Genomic DNA, 14,769 nt, shown 5'->3' on the forward strand with positions numbered 1-14,769 from the left:
TCCAATAAAAGGGGAGAGGTTGGTGCTGCAGGAAAGAGTGTAGTAGGCCGTTAACTAACTAAACACCACACTAGATAAAATTGGCTGAGCTATGGAGATTATGAGGGGGGAAATGTATTAATCTTTTAAAGTTATTTTGACTAGATAGCAAAGTATATAAGGAACCAGCTTTAGACGACAGCTTTGAAAGTATTTGTAATTAGCAAAACAACTAGATGTAAAGTGGTGCTTCTAATGTATTTTTTTTTAGATGTTGTGTGTTTTTCTTCTTTCCCTTGAGGTTTGGTTTATAGTGTTTATTCTGTTAGCCCAGCCGTGGTGTTTGGACGGAATTGCTGGACTCAGTTAATGAGAGAGCAAGGGGCCGCTGCTAGGGAAGACTAGGGCAGAGAGCCTGAGTCCGCAGGCGGACGCAGCCACTGAGTCTGCTGTAGCTCTGGGCTCAGGGCCAGTCAGCGTGGGGCACCAGCTTCGAAGCCCAGTCTGGAGAGAATGAGTGGGCTCTTTGATAACGGACTCGGGAATGTTGCCAACATTTATTAATTTTAAAGGTATATGAGTACAGAATGCCACATATTCTTATAGCTCTGGTTATTATTACAGTAAGTGGTATTTGGAGGCAGTATTGTTTTCTTCCCTGTTGTCCACTGAATATCTGGTCAGTTTTTGTTCTTTCAGCTTTCATTATTTTACTTCCTCAGTAGCTCTGTCTTGGTTTGAATCTTAAGTCTGCATTTTATTAGCCGAGTAGCCTTGAATCAGGCTAAATCTCGGGAGGCCACAGTTTCTTCACCTGTAAAATGGCAGGAACATTAATTACCTCATTAAGTGTTAGGAGGATTATAATCAATGTAGAGTGTGTTAGCCTGATGCCTGACACTTAACCCTCAGGAAATGTTAAAGTGTTGTTACCATTATTCAGTACTTTTTTGTATAAAAAGCTATCTTTGATCTTCCTATTTATAAGTACGAATATTATTGAGTCAGACTTGTGGTAGAATACAAGTTGATGATTACAAATAAATTATGCTTCAATATGTACGTGTCAGTGGCACATTCAAATCTGCGTACATATGAAGAGAGGCTGGGTTTCCAGGCCAGTCCAGAAAGGCCAATTCATGAATGAAAAACTATAGTATACTTAAAACATAGTCTTAACAATACTGGATCTAAAACTCATTTGCTTTTGTTCCCAAGGAAAAATGCTCTTTGAAGTTTACCCCCATCTTCTCTGTTATAAGGGGGAGCAACTTCTGAGGGGTTCACCCAGATACCTTGAGAGGAAAGAATTGAGGACTTCCAGCAAGAGGGCATCAGGATGCCAAGGCATCTGTCGCATCTTCACGCAGTGTGTGCACTGGAGAGAGTTGGTGCCTAAACAGACAGGCAGGGCTGACGAGGGTCCCTGTCAGTGTCAGTCTCGTTTCAGAGGTCTGATTTGGGAAATGCTGATTACCTTATATTTCCATATATTTTTCAGTTAAGTTGACTGTGTCTTAGCTTGAGGCCTGGCCATGCATAGATATATCAGTCATAATTGATTATGTGCAGTCACCTTCTTCCCTTCCTCCCATGCTTTTAGATTGTAGGTCTGTGTAATTTTTTTTTTTTTTAAGATTTTATTTATTTATTTGACAGAGACACAGCGAGAGAGGGAACACAAGCAGGGGGAGTGGGAGAGGGAGAAGCAGGCTTCCTGCCGAGCAGGGAGCCTGATGCGGGGCTCGATCCCAGGACCCTGGGATCATGGCCTGAGCCAAAGGCAGACGCTTAACGACTGAGCCACCCAGGCGCCCCTCTAGGTCTGTGTAATTTTAATCATGGGCTCAGAAGTAAGTGGAAAGGCGCTTTCCTGGCTTCATAGTCTCCTTTATCTTTCTAATCGTTCTTGTATCAAAGGAGGCTGTTGGTTGGGGGATGCGGGGGGAGGCAAGGGAGCACTATTGGACCACTTTTGTTAAGCAGATATCTTCTTGTTAGTTGGCTACTAATAAAAAATATTTATGATAACTATACAGAGTACTTAAGAAGTGTATTTGTTATTAATGGTGATAGATTTTTATAACTGACAAAAATCACTTTGGTTATGTATTCTAACACATGATTTCATGTGCTACTGCCAAGAACTTCTTTGCATGTTTAATGCATAATCAGAGTGTGTTAGAATTGTTAAAACATTTCTGTAGGAGACAGATTGGGGATTTCCCAAACTCCCAAGAATGTTTCTGAGATTAGCAAGGTGCACATCAGGTGGGATCTGGGAACCTGTGGGCTGGCATATTTTTTCTTTTAGGCAGGATTTGTTAAGACTGTCATAGGCACCGTGATGAGAAATATCATTAGACTTTTATTTTAAAATAGGTTTAATCTGGTTTTCCAGGAGCTACAGTACATATTCCTGGGGAGCCATGGTTCTTAATTATCATGATTAAAAGTGTTTGATTGAACATGGTTGGAAGTCAGATTTGCCCTAAGAGGATAAAAATGTGACCTAGATTCTTGGGATAAGAGAATTCCTTGTCTTTGCTTATGTTGTGCTTTGGGAACTGATGGCCTAATGTATCTATCTTTAATTTTCAGATATGTTCTTTACTTTTCCCCCAGGTATCTCTCCTCTGTGTCACAACCTCTTTGCCCTGTATGATGAGAACACCAAGCTCTGGTATGCCCCGAATCGCACCATCACTGTTGATGACAAGACATCGCTCCGGCTCCACTACCGGATGAGGTATGGGTGCCTGCCTGGCTTCCTCTTGCGGGGGTATGACAGTTAGCCTGGTGCCCTGAGTCACTTACTAAGAAGATTTGTAGTCATTTTGTTATTGGTAAGTTTTGTATTTGCTTGGTATGAGAAAGGACTTTTTCAGTATTTGAAATACAATTCAAGATGAATCTGATCACCTTCTGCCACATTTTAGAAAAGACATCGTTATGATGCAGAGGGTATTTTGAATAGAATTAGTATCCTACAGCAGAGTTTTTCAAGCAGTGAGTCATGGTTATGAACTTAATGAGTTGTGACCAGAATATGTTAAAAAAAAAAAAAAACAGGCAAGAATAGGTAATATCAGGATATGTATACACATATCCTAAGAATATTATTTTTTCACAACTTGTCTTTGAGATATGCAAGTGTATGTACCAGGTGATGATACAATAAACTATTTCTTCGTAAAAGTTCCAGCTAAAAAGTTTGAGAAACACCACTTGAAGTGGTTCCCTAGAAATTCTAGGTTGGTCTTGCTCTCAAGGGGTAGATGTTGTGATCCACTCCCTGAGGACTTTTGTCTAGTGGGTGGGACTCTTAATTTTTCTTCTGATGGGTCCTTGCCTCTTCTTCTATACTGTAGACTTTCTTAAATATCACATAGTCTCCCAAGGTGGCATAGACATTGAGTACTTCACTGTAGGCTCTTGAGTTTATAAGCCCATTTGCTCTGTACCCAGAATTGAAAATAGGTCTGTTAGATGCTAGTTAAGCATGAGTGAATGTGTAGTTAGCAAAAGACCTTATAAACAGGGTGAATACTTTTTGAAAAGCATCTTAATTTACACAGATGAGATGAAATCAGTAGATTTGCTCAGGTGCTAACGGAATGTAGGGACCCACTGGAAAAGCCCTCGGGGACCTCAGAGGCTCTGCCCAGTATCTTAGCTGCTGTTTCCTTTGGGAAGTTGGTAGAGTTGTTAACATTCCAGAATGGCCTGGATGCTTTTCTCATTGGCAGTTGAACAAGATTTCTCTTTGATAATCATCCTAGGACTGACTTTTTTTTTCTTTCTGTACTCACCCAAGGTCTCACCTTAAGGGGGGAGGTGTGTAGCATGTGAGATTTCACACCCCAGATTTAGGGAAACATTCACCCCACCCAGCTGAGCCTTCTAACTATATTTGGATTTGTTTTTCAAAGTGTAATCTTGTTTTCTGTGGCCTGGGGCTTGGCTCTGTGATCCAACATTGAAACATGGAAGTCTAGGAAGGGGGCATTTCACTGTAGGTCTCTCCACTTGGCTCAGAATCTGGAATGGTGGAATTGGGGGCTTGGATGAGATCTGAGTTTACCTAATTCAACTATTGCAATTGTTCAGGGGGGGTTCTGATGTCCCAAATTGAGAAGTGAATTACCCAGAGTCACACACCTAGTGAATCCTCTTGTCTTCCCCAGGGCCCTCTTTGAGACTTTGGTCTATGTTGACTGTGTGGGTCCCTCGCTCACCATTAAAAGCTGTCTTTGCCTCCTCCCTGTTCTGTTAGCTGCCAGGAAGTGCTGGGCTACTCGGTTTTTTTGGCACCTTGACTTTGTACCTGACGTTGTGCTTCAATAGGATATTGCTTTGTTACCACAGGCTCTTTGAACTTGGAAAAAAAAGATCCCACCCTAAGCTAAAACATTTGCATTACAACAAACTACAAAAACTTTGAAACCTCATAATCTCACCACTAAAGAAGGTGTAATATGAAAACAAATGTTAGTGACTATTTCAGTGGAATCCCAGCTCTATTTTGGGAAATACTGTGTGCTTCGATTTTAATTTTCTGTTTTTAGATAATGCTTTTAATAGTTGGTTTTTATTAATATATCATAATATAAGATAAGCCTATGTTTTATTCCTTTTTAAGAAAAAATTTTTCTTTTTCATTCAAATGAATTTCACTGTCCACTAGTAAAGTTCTGTAGAAACCTAAGGAGAATTTGTTGTGCATAATATCTATATGTAAACTTAGAATATGCAGTCATCTGTAATATAGTTTTCTCAAAAACTTGCAAGGAAGGCATATCTCCTTGATAGGTCTATCTGTTTATCTATCTCTCCCTCCCTCTTCCTTCCTGTGTTGTCCCTCCCCGCCATTCTGAAAAGGAATCTACGCAGCTGTTATACTACATGTATTTATGCCATTCTTTATTTTTTTTCCATTAGCATGTTCTCATACTAGCATCTGTTATATGCTAGGGGATTCTGTGCTGAGCAAGACAGCTGAGGCCTCTGCCCCCACAGAGCTCACAGCATTGTCCAGACTATTGCCATAGGCATCTGCTTGTCTTTCAGCCTCTCTCACTTCAGTCCATCTCCCACGGGGCTTTCTTCTGGGGGATCCTGCCTCACATGAGCCAGCCTCGCTGTCTCCTCAGCCAGCGGTGTACGGTCCTGGCTCTAAAGCCTGGCATTTCTTTATTCCGGTCCTAGCTTCCCTTCCCAGCCCTTTCCCCCTTCCCTGCCACCTCCCCGGGCAGTGGAGGGCAGTTTCTCCCTCCTTTGGCACCTCATCAAAGACTGTCTTCTGTCCAGGGACAACTTATCTATTAGGCACAGTGCCTAGGGCTCATAATATTATTAAGGACTCACAAAAGTGCTTTAGTTTCTTTTAAAATCAGAAAAAATGAATATAATCCAGCCTGGATTGTATTAATCTTTATATCAACACAGATGTGAAATATAACTTTAATATTTTTTTTTTTATGAAGGAAGGAAAAACTGTGGGCTCCATGAAAGTCGCAGTGTCGTCCTACTTAGGAGACGTGCCCCTTGTATGTTACTTTATTGCCTATTGTTGGATTTGACCGATAGCTGTATACATATATAGATAAGGAACTCCAGAGCACCAGGGACCTTTGAATCCCAGCCTGGCACAGGGCCTGGCATGTGTAGGCTTTGCAAATACAGCTCAGTGACAGATGTCTGAGTTTAGTGGTAGCACTTTTTTGGGAGGAAATTTTATTTGTTGCTTCTTCATGCCATAGTTGTTTTTTTGTCAACACATGGGCATGGCAAGGGAGAAAGACCTGGGTACCAGCTGAGTCTATGGCCTGGAGATGGGCTGGACCAGCTTGGCTTGGTCACTTTCACACATCCCAGAACTCACTATGTTTCTCTTACAGGTGGCAGAGGTAACTAGTAGTTAAGAGAACAGGCTTGTGGTCAGGTCACCTAGCCTGTTGGAACCTCAGTTTTCCTTGTCTATAAAATAGAAACAGTGGAACCTACCTTGTGTAGTTGCTCTAAGGATGAAATGGCATAAAGTGCTTATTAATTTCACATCCCTGGAAGCTGATGCTTGTAGCAGTGCTCATATATTTCTTCTACTTTAACTCCATTTATTATAAAATAAACTATCAATTTAATAACAGTGGTCTGGGAAATAGGAAACACTGCCATATTAACTGTACATCTTGATTATACAAGGAAACTAAAAATTGAACAGAAATGTTGAAATGTGCATAAAATAGGTCTTGGATTCTAGGCAGGATGGCATTATTAAAGGTGAAGGGAGTGGCTGGGCCAGCTCTGGTTCTAGTCAGCTGTATTCTCCTATTTAGGAAGATGTAGTGGAAAGTCACTTTATCTCCCTGAGTCATAGACAGGTTCTGGCAGGACACTCTTCACAGAGCACTTAATAAGAGTGAAAAGAAAAAAGGACTTTATAACCATTGAAGTGCTCCACAGCTGAAAGGTCGATCTGTTTGCTTGCTTTTTGGGCAAGTTTAAACTCCAGCACTGAGCACTCTGGGTACAAGCAGGACACTTCTCCCACGTGTTCAGAGGTCCCCTTTCCCAAAACTGACATTTATTTTCGTGCCTTCCAGGTTTTATTTCACCAACTGGCACGGGACCAATGATAATGAGCAGTCTGTATGGCGACATTCTCCAAAGAAGCAGAAAAATGGCTATGAGAAAAAAAAAGTCCCAGATGCAACCCCTCTCCTTGACGCCAGCTCTCTGGAATATCTGTTTGCTCAGGTGAGAAGTTTGGGCCCAGGAGAACCTGGAGTTCCCGGGATGGGTGAGGCATCACAGGGTTCAGATTCCCTTGGGCAGCTGAACTTGTTGGTAGCTAGGATGTTTGTTGGCCTGCTCTCTGGGCAGTCCTTACCACCCTTGGATGAGGAGGAGAAAAGCAGCAATTCAGTGTCCCAGGGGGCTGGTTGTCCCACTTGTGGGTTTTTGAGGCTTCAGTTCTTCCCTATTCCTCTCTTCCCGCCACATCTCCTGTCATTTTACTTCTCATCTGCAGTGCCTCCTGTGGAAGAGCAGAGGGAAGCTGCAAGTGAGGGAGGGTGTAGTTCAGTGGGGTGAATGGGGACATCTCAGCAGTCAGAGTAACGTTCGGGGCGGAAGGAGGTGGCTGCTCTGAGTCACAGCAGTAGTAGGGGAGGAAGATTAGATGCTAGACAAAAGCCAGAAGAGAAGTTGGAGTCACCTAAATTATATTACCCTGAGATAACCCAACATTTTTGGTGCTATGCTTCCTGATTTTGCCCTGCAGGTATATATTATGTACGGTGTAGTTTTTAGAAAATATCGGATCATTTTATAAACTGCCTTTTTATCTGTCCTGTTGATGATATTTCAGATGTCAATTAAAAATATAGCTCTTTGTTTTAATGGCTTCATAATAATTCACTCATTCAACATAAATACTGAGCGTCTCTGTACTCTCTGCTGTGTGCTACAGGTAGTGTGGTGAACAGACAGACATGGTCTCTGCCAGCATCAGGCACAAAATCAAGTTGGACAAACAGAAAACAAATAAGCAAATAAAGTGATACATAGGAAATACATATGAATTGTGAGAGGTGCCATGAAGGAAAAGGCTCTTGTGATAGGGAATATGGGGAGAGGGTTGGATTGGGAAGATCTAAATATCAGAAAAGGTCTCTAAGGAGGGACACTTGTACTGAATCTGGAAGAACAAGGAGTCTGCAGTTCTGAGGAGAGAGTAGGGAAAGTATTTCTGCTCTGTAGTGCAGTTTTCCAGCAGCAGCACTGTTGACATTTTTTTGCTCTGAGGGACTGCCCTATGCATTGTAGGATATTTACCCACACCCCTGGCCTCCACTCATTAGATGCCATCCCCCCACTTGTGACAATTAAAAATGTCTCCAGATGCTGCCAGATAGCCCCTGCAGGGCAAAATCTCCTGGTTGAAAATGTCTGATAGGGAGGGAACAGAATGTGGGAAGGCTCTGAGGCAGGCAGGAGCTGAGAGGAGAGTCAGTGTGGCTGGAGGAGAGGAGGGTGATAAGGAGTGAGACTGGGAGTGCCGGCGAGGAGCAGCTTATGTGCTTTGGTCCTGGTGAGAGAAGATGCTGGTTTGGCCTAGTGAAGTGGCAGGAGAGTTGGAGAAAAAAGGGTGGATCTACAATTAATTCTGGAGATAGAATTGATAGGACTTGCTGATGGGTTGGCTGTGGAAAGGGAGAGAATCTGAAGTATCAAAGATGATTTTGGGCAATGTTTGATAGATAATCGAGTCCTTCCCTACATTGGGAAGGCAGAGGACAGCAGGTTGGAGAAGGGGTGAGAATTAGGCATTCTCTTTTGGAGACGCCTGTGGAGATTTCAGGTAGGAAGTGAGTATGAGGCTGTAATCCAGAGGGAAAGCCCTCATTTATTTAACTCCTCTCCTCTTTGTGGACATTTTTGGTTTTTCTTAAGTTTTCCCTATTATGCTATCACCGTTCCAGTAATAGGTTGTCGTGGGCAACCTCCACGTGTATTTATGTGTGTGTTGTATTATTTCTTTAAGCTATACTTTCACATGTGAATTTTATGTCCCAGTTATATTCCATTGTACAGCTTTAGTTTCTGGCTGCATTTGATGCCCATTCCGTGCATACCTGAGGATTGGTCTTAGAGACAACAGAAATGTACAGCCTGGGCAGATAGTGTGTGGAAAAAATTAAACAAACTGGCCATTTTCAGACGGAGCATCTTTTGTTCAACCTCCCAGTTTCATATTTTCAAAGGGAAGAGCGTGCTGTACTTCCAAGAATAAGTGTTGCATTAGAATGCAATGACCTCCTGACCTTTGAGAGGTTCAGGAATGAGTTAGTTGAGGTAGTTATACAGTGGTGTTTACAGAAAATCACAGCCAAGCAAAATAGTTTCAGATTTTGTTCTGCTCTTCACACGTTGCTGGCAGAGATGATTGTTGCTGGTCCTCAGGAGTTTATGGAAGTGAATAGTGTCCTTTTCTTCCCTGAGAGAAACAAGCAGTCCTATCTTGGAAAGAAGAGGAACTGCAGCAGTGAGAAGCCTCCATCCAGAAACCACTAAACTGAAGTCCCTTCAGGGAAAGCGAGTGTCTCACTTATGTAGAAACACCGCCCCCAGACTTCACGTCTGTCTCTGTTCCAGCTAGAGAAAGGCCAAAGAATTCCATGCACTTGGTGTTGGTAAGGATCGAGCATGGCTGTAGCACAGTGTTTAAGAACCAGAGCCCTGGAGTCACATCTAGGTTCGACTCTCCCCCACCACTTCCTGGGTCCCTGGCTCCCACAGCACTCTGTCTTTCCACTTCACTTTGTCTCTTATAGCTACTTGATGTTCTCTGTTTCTGTTTGTTTATTCTTTCTTCTCAGCATGGAATCTCCCTGAGGTCAGGAACGCAGTCTGGCTTACTACTGTGTATCTCCCTGGTACCTAGAATGACATCTGTCCCATAATTGGTTCTCAGTAATCAGTAATTACCGAATGAGTGAGTGAAGTGATTTAACCCTTGGGTGCCTTAGATTCTTCTTCCGTTAGGTAGAGGTGATGATGTTAGCTTGCACCTCACAGGGCTGTGGCGGAGATTAAGTGAAACAGTAAGTAAAAGGAACCTAGCACAGTGCCGAGCCCTGAGGGTAGGGTTCAAGGAAGGGGAGCTATCGTTGACCTCATCATCATTTCTCTGTACAAGACATCTAGGTTGGAAGGTACTGATTTTTAGTTTTCTTTTTTGTTTTTGAAGCCCTCACTGGCTCTTGGGATGCTGTGCACCTCCAGTAGGAAGGGGGGCATATTTTGGTGACACATTTCACTACTGGAAACTTAAACAACAGATGTTGATAAACTTCTGTGTGTTAATGGTGCACTGTAGAATGTGGATTCCTTCCCCTTTCTCTAAATCTACTTCAGAGCAGGGTGTGGTGCCCTGTCAGTCATACACCCAATTCCCAGGCTAGAATATCTCTGCATATGTTTGTGGGATCAGCGAGCCAACCCCAGCCAGCTGTCACCCTCCCTTGCCCAGGTGTTGTCCGAGCCTAGTACGTGCTGCTGGTTGCCATCACTTCTAGATAAGCCTTGAGAAGGGGCTTCACATGTTTATGCTATTCATCAGCAGCTAACACACTACTCAATAAATATTTGTTAAATAAACGAATTGACCTGGGGAGAACATTTCCTGAGCCCCTTCATACCCAATTGTTGAGAAAGAGCTTTGGTGCCGGAGAAACTATAAATCTTGTCAGTCTCATTGCTGTACTGCTTTTCCGGGTGGCACCTCCCTGTGTGGGGGAACCTTCCTCTCAAAATTAGAGACAGGGGTAGACTCTTGAAACTTAAGTGGTGGTTCATTTCTTCTCACCTCTGCTCCAAAGGGACAATATGATTTGGTCAAATGCCTGGCTCCCATTCGAGACCCCAAGACCGAGCAGGATGGGCACGATATCGAGAACGAGTGTCTGGGAATGGCTGTCCTGGCCATCTCCCACTACGCCATGATGAAGAAGATGCAGTTGCCAGAACTGCCCAAGGACATCAGGTAAATCTTCCTGCTGCCTAAAGAATTGATCATGGGGACGGTGCTATTTTTATATGTCCTCACACGTCTCAGTGTAACCACTGCCAGTTTTTGGCTTGACCTTTGCTCTCTGCAGAGCCCAAATCTTGTTTAGAACATTTATAAAAGGTAGCACAGTTATAATGATAATATAATGAATGTTGGCTGATGACCTCAGAAATTTGTAATTGGGTGAAAGTTCTGGGCTAGGGATGCCAATCAGATGGGTGGCCTACGCGCCCACCCCTTGCGCCTCTGCCCACGGTGGGCATTGCCTTCTATCACTACACTTTTTCCTTTTGTTCAAGACTCGTCTTAAAATCCTTCTCAGTATTGTTCTACAGGCAGCCACCGTCATCCATAGCCTGAACTGGCTTTCACCAGAGAGCTGTGAATTTCATGCAAAGGATGTTACCTCAAGAAAATTGTATTTACTTAAAAATGTCATTCATGATCAAATCTTTGTGAAGGAATATTCAATCTTTGTAATTTCTACCCATCTATAAAATATCTGTGTATTTACCAAGGAGTTCTTATGAATGTCTCATTGTGAAGAGCAAGTTATTTAGAGCTGTATTGTTTGGGGTAGGCAGCATGCACCTTCTCAGAAGGTTCCTCCCTGTATCTCTTGCCCTGGAGCAGAGTCTGTGGGCTACTCCGTGGTGATGCAGGACTGGATACCTGCTCTGCTGCTGCTTTCTCATTTTTCTGTGGCTTTTGCTCTGGGCACCTCCTCTTTCCTTTGTCATGAGACTAAGGTGAAAAATGACACCTCTTCTCTGATTTTCCTATTACATTAGTCGAAAATGTTACAGTATTTGTGGGGGCTAAATTCCAAACTTTACAGTTTTCCACTGTCATGAAGCCATTCGTTTCGCAGCAGGGATTACCCAGTGCCAGATGCTGTCTCAGGCCTGGCAGTGATAGACCGGTCTCCCCACTTGTCTGGTCCCCCATTTGTTCTTTCCTTCATGGGTGTTCATACTCTTCTTAAAACTGGCTCCTTCTAGCAGTGTATCAGTTTGTTGAGACTGTTAGTCATAGATACTCTCCCATCAGCACCAGCGTAAGTAACTGATCTTTCAGCTTCCTTGTCAATCCATTTACTACATCTGGGACACTTTGATGTGGCAGACACAAAGTCTTTTGTATTTAATTAGATTTTGTGTTTTTTTCCCATTTGTTACAAAAGCAACATGGGATCTTTATAGAGAAATTAGAAAACAGACCTAAAAGTAGAATATACAAAGCATCTGTAATCACTCTTGACACCTTTCAAACCACTTTCTAACTGATGCTGAATCTTAATAACAGTGTATGTGAGTACCAACGTGCACAGGAACAGTGACACCAGCGAGCAAACACAAAGAGAAGTCAATTTTGTCGCCTGCCTTTGTGACCCAGAAAATTGGATGATACTTGCAGGAATTCCCATTTCAGTAAAATCTGTGGAACATGTGTTTTCCCTCTCTTTCAGTCCCTATTCACCTTCATCTCCTAGTGATTATCATCTCCCAGTTCTTACTCCATCTAAGACCCCAGTGGGAGTAGCTCTTCCTTTCTCATGGGGCAACACATGGAAGGGAGATTTATAGACTTGGGTTTCTTTCTGTACTATTCTCTGCCGACCTGAACATGAAAGAGAGACATATTTTTCTATTTTGTTTTAGCTACAAGCGATATATTCCAGAAACATTGAATAAGTCCATCAGACAGAGGAACCTTCTCACCAGGATGCGGATAAATAACGTTTTCAAGGATTTCCTGAAGGAATTTAACAACAAGACTATTTGTGACAGCAGCGTATCTACTCATGACCTAAAGGTGAAATACCTAGCCACCTTGGAAACTTTGACAAAACATTATGGCGCTGAAATATTTGAGACTTCCATGTTACTGATTTCATCAGAAAATGAGATGAATTGGTTTCATCCGAATGACAGTGGAAATGTTCTCTACTATGAAGTGATGGTAACTGGAAATCTTGGAATCCAGTGGAGACAGAAACCAAATGTAAGTGGTGGTAGGTGGCTGATCCGAACAGACCCTCATGCATCAGAACAGACCTGTTCTGTTTATACTGTTGGGATTACCTGTTTGCATGTCCATCACCCCTACCCACTGAGTGTATTCAGGTTAGAGACCATGTATCATTTATCTTTTATTGTGTTCATGCAGCAGTAGAGCTAAATATTTCCTTCTGTAGGGAAATAGAGAAATAGAACAATAGCCTATATAATATGTAATAAGAATAACAGACATTTACTGAGCACCTACCATGTACCAGGTACTTTTCTAAGCATTTTACATGTATTACTCATTTATTCCTAAAAAAAAAAAAAAAAGCCCTGCGGGGAGTACTACCATTATCCCTATTTTATAGATGAACGCAAAGAGGCACAGAGAAGTTAAGAAACTTGGCCAAGGTCATAACTAACTAATAAGCAATTGTGCCAAGAATTGAACTTAGGCTTTTGGCTCCATGAAATAGGATAATTGATTTTGCAATTTAAAGCCGCCTTTTTGAAGTATTTGTTGAATGAGGCAATGGAGCAGAGTGGTTTCAAAGCATGGGTTTTAAACCTAAATGGACCTGGTTCAGATCCTGGCTCCACTATTTATAGTTCTCTAGCTTTGGGGGGTTGCTTTCCCTGTATCAGCTGCATATTATTCATCTGTAAAATGGAAATACTTACTGTATCTGCCTTGTGGAGTTGTTGCGAGAAAATGGCAGCACAGAGCCCAGCATATAAGTGTTCAAAAATTATTATAGCTGCTGTTATCATCATTATGGTTATCAATAATATTGAAGTAATGGTGAGATTTATTTTCTCCTCTTTTATTCATGCTAAGAAAACAATGCCTAGCACTTACCGAGTGCTTTTTTTCTATAGAATAGGTACATTGTTAATGAGAACTTATCTAATCCTCAAAGAACCTTGTGAAATGTAAGCTCTGTTTTATGGACAGGGAAATGGAGGCTCAGACTGATGACCCAGCTAGTTAATAACTAAAAGATTCTTCAAGCATGGGATTCTTATCTCCTTTTGAAAGTTTCAACTTGATTTTCCTATCTATTTATTTATTTTGATGTAGTATTCCATGATTCATTGTTTGCATATAACACCCAGTGCTCTATTCAGTACGTGCCCTCTTTAATACCCATCACCAGGCTAACCCACCCTCCACCCCCCTCCCCTCTAGAACCTTCAGTTTGTTTCTCAGAGTCCATAGTCTCTCATGGTTCGTCTCCCCCCTCTGATTTCCTCCTGGAAAAAAAAAAAAAAGGGTTCATTGAAGATTTTAAAAGTTAGTATATGTAAAACAGTCAAATCAGTGCCTGGCAGATAATACTCTGTGTTGGCATCTCTAGCAATGGCATGGCTCTATATTTCTTAGCTCACAGCCCTATAGCCACACTGAGAACACTGCCCTGTACATAATACACTCTTGATTAATTTGTTTTTTTTGAAACTTAATGGATACTTGACCTTTATTAAAGTTGCCAGTACTTAACATTGGAAAAAAAAAAGTTTCAACTTGAATGTCGTTAGGAAGTAAGCTAATCAGTGGTAGGTTCTAGAAAGAGAAAGCTCGTGTTCTGTCCAGTCACATTTGGGAAGACATGTTCTCTGCCTGGGTTGAAACATGTATCAGTCCGGAAGTGAGAGGACCTGAGGGTAGGTGCCTGTCTAGTGGGCAGTTATCTCCCTCTCTGAGTTTACTTGTACATTACAGATTACGTGAAGCATTTAGTCACTGTGCTTGGTAAGGTCCCTCCTAGGTATGAAATCCCAGGATTCCCTGATGGCCCTGAAACTGCGATCCTAAGCCCACATGTGCCCCCTCCCCCAATTCCTCTGGTAAATCCAGGCAGGCTGGCTGTCTTCTCAAATGTAGGCCCCGGCTTTAGTTTTCAAGAAGCCTTAACCTTTTTCACCAATAGAAAATGAGAAAGCCAACTTAACTCTGGCACCCTTATGCATCTTATCAGGTTGTTCCTGTTGAAAAGGAAAAAAACAAACTGAAACGGAAAAAACTGGAAAATAAACACAAGAAGGATGAGGAGAAAAACAAAATCCGGGAAGAATGGAACAATTTTTCTTACTTCCCTGAAATCACCCACATTGTAATAAAGGAGTCTGTGGTCAGCATCAATAAGCAGGACAACAAAAAAATGGTGAGTTTGCTCTGGAGGCAATTCTGTCTGGATCTGGTGACGA

At 42.2% G+C, this 14,769-nt stretch overlaps 1 protein-coding gene across 2 annotated transcripts in view; it reads left to right on the forward strand.

The window, feature by feature from the left end:
* JAK1 (Janus kinase 1) overlaps positions 1 to 14,769 on the forward strand; it is a 123,353-nt gene that overhangs the window by 79,552 nt on the left and 29,032 nt on the right. For both annotated transcript variants that reach the window (XM_025871770.2, XM_073896603.1), the window contains exons 4-8: positions 2,605 to 2,728; positions 6,585 to 6,738; positions 10,365 to 10,528; positions 12,217 to 12,559; positions 14,541 to 14,726. In XM_025871770.2, the coding sequence (XP_025727555.2) occupies positions 2,605 to 2,728; positions 6,585 to 6,738; positions 10,365 to 10,528; positions 12,217 to 12,559; positions 14,541 to 14,726 (971 nt within the window). The remainder of the gene's footprint in view (positions 1 to 2,604; positions 2,729 to 6,584; positions 6,739 to 10,364; positions 10,529 to 12,216; positions 12,560 to 14,540; positions 14,727 to 14,769) is intronic.

The sequence above is a fragment of the Callorhinus ursinus genome, unplaced genomic scaffold (genome assembly GCF_003265705.2).
Source record: "Callorhinus ursinus isolate GAN/ISIS: 27379988/994484 unplaced genomic scaffold, GSC_fseal_2.0 scaffold9, whole genome shotgun sequence".
NCBI lineage: Eukaryota > Metazoa > Chordata > Mammalia > Carnivora > Otariidae > Callorhinus > Callorhinus ursinus.